This window comes from Lampetra fluviatilis, chromosome 64 (assembly GCF_964198595.1).
Source record: "Lampetra fluviatilis chromosome 64, kcLamFluv1.1, whole genome shotgun sequence".
NCBI classification, from domain to species: domain Eukaryota; kingdom Metazoa; phylum Chordata; class Hyperoartia; order Petromyzontiformes; family Petromyzontidae; genus Lampetra; species Lampetra fluviatilis.
This window is the reverse complement of record NC_136338.1, coordinates 3,275,354-3,282,491: the sequence shown is the minus strand read 5'-3', so window position 1 is coordinate 3,282,491 and position 7,138 is coordinate 3,275,354. Positions and strand designations below refer to the sequence as shown.

General features: G+C 55.9%; 1 protein-coding gene across 1 annotated transcript in view; it reads left to right on the top strand.

Annotated features, from left to right (window-relative positions):
• PRMT3 (protein arginine methyltransferase 3) overlaps nt 1–6,867 on the top strand; it is a 61,342-nt gene extending 54,475 nt beyond the window's left edge. Inside the window, exon 16 of the mRNA XM_078882195.1 lies at nt 5,674–6,867. Within this exon, the coding sequence (XP_078738321.1) occupies nt 5,674–5,783 (110 nt within the window). The 3' untranslated portion in view covers nt 5,784–6,867. The remainder of the gene's footprint in view (nt 1–5,673) is intronic.
• The last annotated feature ends 271 nt before the right edge of the window (nt 6,868–7,138 follow it).

The window sequence follows — 7,138 nt, the reverse complement described above, 5'->3', positions numbered from 1 at the left end:
TACCCGGGGCGCCTTTGTCTTTGTCGTCATTCTCTCCGCTGGCCATTTCCAGCGCGCTGATGGTGACCCATCGATGCGTGTAAATGAGGCCGTTATTTCTTAATTATTTTCCTTTCTTCTGCCGCTCTACCTAATGCCCTTCCCTGCCCCCCCCCCGCCCACTCTCCTAGAAGTGGGGGGGGGGGTGGTAGATGTAATTAATGACGCGTCCCGACCGCAGCCAACAACGTGCGCTCGCAAACTCGGACGGAGGAGCGTCTCGCGCGGCGACACGGCTCAGGGACGTGTCAGATGCCACGTCGCCCGCCACGTCACCCACCCCGTCACCCACCCCGTCACCCACCCCGTCACCCACCACGTCACCCGCTCCGTCACCCACCCCCCCGTCACCCACCCCGTCACCCGCCCCGTCACCCACCCCGTCACCCACCCCGTCACCCACCCCGTCACCCGCCACGTCACCCGCCCCGTCACCCACCACGTCACCCACCACGTCACCCGCCCCGTCACCCGCCCCGTCACCCCCCCCCGTCACCCACCCCGTCACCCACCCCATCACCCACCACGTCACCCACCCCGTCACCCACCCCGTCACCCACCCCGTCACCCACCACGTTACCCACCCCGTCACCCGCCCCGTCACCCACCACGTCACCCGCCCCGTCACCCGCCCCCGTCACCCGCCCCGTCACCCACCACGTCACCCCGCCCCCGTCACCCACACGCCCTCCCGTGTGGCTACGTACGTCATCAGAATTCGAAAGGGTTCAATTGAGCTCCCCGCTGCGTTAAACGTCGTTCCGTACGACGTGGCGGTCACGTGACGGGCGTGCGTGCAAGGCATGATGGGAGTCGTTTGCTCTTGGGGAAGCGCCGCACCTCTTAGCGTGCCGTCTTTCCCCAAGTAGGCGGGGGTTGCCCACGTTGTACCCCACCGCCTGCGGCCTGCCCATCGGCTCAACTGCGGCGGGATCGATTTTAGAAGCGTGCCGTGGGTCGTCGTTTCGGCTGCCGCGCCGGGAGATTGAACCGGCGTCAGATTTTGCTCCGAGGAAGAGGGGGGGGGGAGAGCCGGGGTGGACGAGGAGAGAGAGAGTGTGAATGAGAGAGCGCAAGAGAATTGTGTGAGAGAGAGAGAGAGAGTGAGAGAGAGTGAGTGTGAGTGTGAGTGAGAGAGAGAGAGTGAGAGAGAGAGAGTGAGGGTGAGTGTGAGTGAGAGAGAGAGAGAGTGTGTGAGAGAGTGTGTGAGAGAGTGTGAGAGAGAGTGTGAGGGTGAGTGTGAGTGAGAGAGAGAGAGTGTGTGAGAGAGTGTGTGAGAGAGTGTGAGAGAGAGTGTGAGGGTGAGTGTGAGTGAGAGAGAGAGAGTGTGTGAGAGAGTGTGTGAGAGAGTGTGAGTGAGAGTGTGAGGGTGAGTGTGAGTGAGAGAGAGAGAGTGTGTGTGAGAGAGAGTGAGTGAGAGAGAGTGAGAGAGTGAGGGTGAGTGAGAGAGTGAGTGAGAGTGAGAGAGTGTGTGTGAGAGAGAGTGAGTGAGAGAGAGAGAGAGAGTGTGAGTGAGAGTGTGAGGGTGAGTGTGAGTGAGAGAGAGAGAGTGTGTGTGAGAGTGTGTGTGAGAGAGTGTGTGAGAGAGTGTGTGTGAGAGAGTGTGTGAGAGAGTGTGTGAGAGAGAGTGTGAGAGAGAGTGTGAGAGAGAGGGTGTGAGCGTGAGTGAGAGAGTGTGAGAGTGAGTGTGAGGTTGAGTGAGAGAGTGAGTGTGAGAGTGAGTGAGAGAGTGTGAGTGTGAGTGAGAGAGTGAGAGAGTGAGTGTGAGTGTGAGTGAGAGAGTGAGTGTGAGAGTGAGTGAGAGAGTGTGAGTGTGAGTGAGAGAGTGTGAGAGTGAGTGTGAGAGTGAGTGAGAGAGTGAGTGTGAGAGTGAGTGAGAGAGTGTGAGTGTGAGTGAGAGAGTGAGAGAGTGAGTGAGAGACTTTGACTTTTAAACAACTTTTATTGCCGCCAGCAGCAAAAGCACCGGAGGCGATTTCAATATGAAATACACAAAGTCACCAACATATCGTTACAAATCCACGCGCTGTGACGCTAAAAGCACCGCGCACAACACGAAATAAAAGTCATGTGGTGGTGGTGATGGTTGTGGTGGTGGTGGTTGTGGTGGTTGTTGTGGTGGTGGTTGTGGTGGTGGTTGTGGTGGTGGTGGTGGTGGTGGTTGTGGTGGTTGTTGTGGTGGTGGTTGTGGTGGTGGTTGTGGTGGTGGTGGTGATGGTTGTGGTGGTGGTGGTTGTGGTGGTTGTTGTGGTGGTGGTTGTGGTGGTGGTTGTGGTGGTGGTGGTGGTGATGGTTGTGGTGGTGGTGGTTGTGGTGGTTGTGGTGGTGGTGGTTGTGGTGGTGGTTGTGGTGGTGGTGGTTGTTGTAGTGGTGGTGGTGGTTGTTGTGGTGCTAGTTGTGGTAGTGGTGGTGGTTGTGGTGGTTGTGGTGGTGGTGCTTGTGGTGGTTGTTGTGGTGGTGGTTGTGGTGGTGGTGGTGGTGGTTGTTGTGGTGCTAGTTGTGGTGGTGATGGTGGTGGTGATGGTTGTGGTGGTGGTGGTTGTGGTGGTGGTGGTGGTGGTTGTTGTAGTGGTGGTTGTTGTGGTGCTAGTTGTGGTAGTGGTGGTGGTTGTGGTGGTTGTGGTGGTGGTGGTTGTGGTGGTTGTTGTGGTGGTGGTTGTGGTGGTGGTGGTTGTTGTGGTGGTTGTGGTGGTTGTGGTGGTGGTTGTGGTGGTGGTGGTGGTTGTTGTAGTGGTTGTGGTACTAGTTGTGGTGGTGATGGTGGTGGTGATGGTTGTGGTGGTGGTGGTTGTGGTGGTTGTTGTGGTGGTGATTGTGGTGGTGGTGGTTGTTGTAGTGGTGGTGGTGGTTGTTGTGGTGCTAGTTGTGGTAGTGGTGGTGGTTGTGGTGGTTGTGGTGGTTGTGGTGGTGCTGCTGCTTGTGGTGGTGGTGGTGGTGGTCATCTTGCACGCCAAGGTGACGAGCGAGCGCTTCAGAAGGTGAACACCACGAGGAGGGTGCCGTCCACGCTGCTACAGAGAGGGGCTTGTCCGGCTCCCCAGCGTTCGAAGAAGACGCTCTGCACATCAGAGAGAGAGAGCGAGAGAGAGAGAGTGCGAGAGTTTTTAAACCCAATTTTTATTGCTGCCAAGCAGAAAAAAAACACTGGAGCGGATTTCGATGCAGCGTCACGTGCCACGCGCATCGCCACGCCGTCACGGGCGCACACGCCACCAGCGGACCAATAGGATTCATGACAAAGTAAAATCGAGAATTCTGTTTCGATTTAAAGCTTTCGTGACTGCAGGGATTCGTATTCGTATTTCGGTAAAGTCACGTAGAAGGGAAACAATAAAATAATATAAAAAATATATTTCAATATAAAATATATTAATATTTTATTATTTCCCTTCTACGTGACTTTACCGAAAGAACCAAGAAAATCAAGAATTCTGTTTGCGCCGGTGCGGAGGGCTTCACCGCCCCCCCTCCCCCCCCCCCCCCATCGTTCGTAGAACATGCACGCATCCCCGCATTGTAGCGGTACACGCGTGTGCTCCAGCTGGAGTCCTGGTTGGAGCACATTTGTGAAGGAGTGCAGAGAGAGACAGAACGAGACTGAGAGAGTGAGCGAGGGAGTGAGCGAGAGAGAGAGAGAGCGAGGGAGTGAGCGAGGGAAGTGAGCGAGAGTGAGCGAGGGAGTGAGCGAGAGAGAGCGAGGGAGTGAGCGAGAGAGAGAGAGTGAGCGAGGGAGTGAGCGAGAGAGAGAGAGAGCGAGGGAGTGAGCGAGGGAGTGAGCGAGAGAGAGCGAGGGAGTGAGCGAGAGAGAGAGAGTGAGCGAGGGAGTGAGCGAGAGAGAGTGAGAGAGAGAGTGAGCGAGAGAGTGAGCGAGAGAGTGAGCGAGAGTGAGCGAGAGAGAGTGAGCGAGAGAGAGAGAGTGAGCGAGGGAGTGAGCGAGAGAGAGTGAGCGAGAGAGTGAGCGAGAGTGAGCGAGAGAGTGAGAGAGAGAGTGAGCGAGGGAGTGAGCGAGAGAGAGTGAGCGAGAGTGAGCGAGAGAGTGAGCGAGAGAGAGAGAGTGAGCGAGAGAGTGAGCGAGAGAGTGAGCGAGAGAGTGAGCGAGAGAGTGAGCGAGGGAGTGAGAGAGAGTGAGCGAGAGAGCGAGCGAGAGAGTGAGCGAGAGAGTGAGTGAGGGAGTGAGCGAGAGAGAGTGAGCGAGGGAGTGAGCGAGAGAGAGAGTGAGCGAGGGAGTGAGCGAGAGAGAGAGTGAGCGAGTGAGCGAGTGAGCGAGCGAGCGAGCGAGAGAGCGAGAGAGCGAGCGAGCGAGAGGTGGGGGTTTTACATGAAGCAAAGTTTAAAAATGTAAACAAAAAAATTACGAAATGATGAACGAAGCAAAGTGCCCACTACACCGAGCATCTTCTTGTTTCCACTGATCGTAAAAAAAAGAGACGGAGAGAGAGGGAGGCAAAGAGAGAGAGGGGGTGGGGGGTGGGAGGGAGGAGAGGGGGGACGAGAGGGAGAGAGGCACGGCAGCCGCTCTCTTATCAGGGAGGCCACTCTGCACGGCTGCGCGAGGCGTTCCCCTTATCAGCTCTCGGGCTCCCATTCATCACGGAGACGCGCGCACACTCGCACGCACTCACACGCACTCACACGCACGCACACAGGCACACTCGCACGTGCGCGCACACGCACGCTCACACACGCTCACATGCACGCGCGCACACGCTCACACACGCACACTCGTTCACACACGCACTCACTCGCACGCCCGCACGCTCATACACGCACGCTCGCACACGCTCACACACGCACGTGCTCACACACGCACACTCATACGCTCGCACACTCACTCGCACGCCCGCACACTCGCACACGCTCACACACGCACGTGCTCACACGCACACTCGCACACACACTCATACGCTCGCACACTCGCACGCTCACACACGCACACTCGCACTAACACTCGCAAATCCACACGCACGCACACTCACACGCAGACTCGCGCACTCATACTTGCACACGCAGATGGACATGCACTCTCGCACACACAGGCACACGCGCACTTGCACACGCACTCACGCACGCACTCAAGCACGCACACACGCACTCACACGCATGCGCAAACTCTCACACAATCAAATACGCACACTGACGCACTGACGCACGCACGCACTCTCACACACGCACACACACAGGCTCTCTCACACGCACACTTGCACTTACTCTCACACACATGGCCGTTATCTCAGCCGGTCCTGGACCTCCCCTAGGTGGACTCAGCCTAAAATGAGCACCCGGTGCGGTGTGTAAACATCGCCACCGGGGAGACAAAGGCGGCCGGGTGTGGTGCTGGCCACCCACCCCCTCGTGTGCCGTTCCGGCCATCATAGGTGCTACTCGCTAACAGCACTTGCCCCAACAGTCGGTTTAAATGTCCCGTACGGGGGATCTTTGTCTTTTGTTGTGTGCATTAGTGTTTGTGTTTGTATGTGCGTGTGTATACATTTGCGTCCAGTTTGTCGTTGCGGAGAATCCAAGTAACGCGACAATTCAACACAATTGTGTTAAACCGAATGCCGCTCGTGAAATTTCATTTGTTGAGGCTATAATGTTGGGGGGGGGGTGGGGATCTTTGTCTTTGTGTTGCAGGCTCCACGCTGGAAGGCACGATCAGCTGTCGCAAGCAACGCAAGGACCGTCGCTCGCTCGACATCGTGCTGACCATCGGCTCCGTGCGCGCTCGCTACTTCATGCAGTGAAATCCACTGCTGGATGAGACCCAGGAGGGCAGCGTGACAGGCCGTGTCGGAGAGAGACACCTCAGCCGTTTATCGCCGAGATCCTACGTGAACATCTCGCCCACCGTGTGGTGCTCCCTGGTTGGCGAGATGTTAACCACCTCGCCTGGTACACAGGAGGTCGTGGGTTCGATCCCGACCCTGACGACTGCTGCTGCTGTATATTTGGAGTTTGCGTCTCTCATCATCATCACGGTGGCTAGGAGATGTTAACCACCTCGCCTTGTACACAGGAGGTCGTGGGTTCGATCCCGACCCTGACGTCTGCTGCTGTATATTTGGAGTTTACGTCTTTCACCATCACCACAGTGGCTAGGAGATGTTAACAACCTCGCCTGATACACAGGAGGTCGTGGGTTCGATCCCGACCCTGACGACTGCTTGCTGTATATTTGGAGTTTGCGTGTCTCTCTCTCGCGCCGTGGTCGCGTGGATTATTTGCCAGGTCCTCTGGCTTTTGCCCTCCAAATTTAGAATCAACATCACGAGTTCAGAGTTCATTTGGCTGCTTGACATTTCCACATGATGATGATGATGATGAGCCGCTTCGACGAGCTGTCATTTGCGATAGCCGGGTCCGCTTCTGAAAAAGTAACAAAATAGCTGAGGGCGGCTTTACCTGATGAAATAAAACATTGGTATAGTTTTATAAAATCCGAACTCGAGCCTTCTGCGATTTATCCGGCTTGTCGAGTGTGCGCCGTTGACAGCCTCAGCCTCACCATGATGTGAAGAACACAGTTCTCAAGGGTAGAGAGTTCACGTCTTCACTCAGGTCCTGATTCGAGGGGCAGGGACCAGACTACGTAGCAACGTTGCAAGTTCGGGTGAAGATACGATTTTCCGTAACTCCCGAGCAAATAGACAACGATTAGACGTCGTAAAATTACGAGAAATTGGGTGGTCAGGGTCCACTGGTAAGTCGATAGTAAAACGAGAATATTGCGTAAATATAACGATAGGTAACGTGATTAACAACATTCATAAATTACCCCATCGCACGAAGCAATGAGATCATGGCGGCCATTTTACATGGGGGGGCATGGCGGCCATTTTACATGGGGGGGCATGGCGGCCATTTTACATGGGGGGGGGCATGGCGGCCATGTTGCCACGGGGGTCGTCTTCCTCGCCCCTGATTGGCTGATTGCAGTGGGAGTGATTACGCAACCCCAAGCAACAGCTGTTACGTGGGCGAGCGTTCGAATCCCACTACGGACACCCGTATTTAGTTTAACTCGTAGTAGGAGGCTCTAAGCGACCAAAACTATGAATGTGTCGTTATGCCCGCCACCACCCGACACGGCCAATTAGCA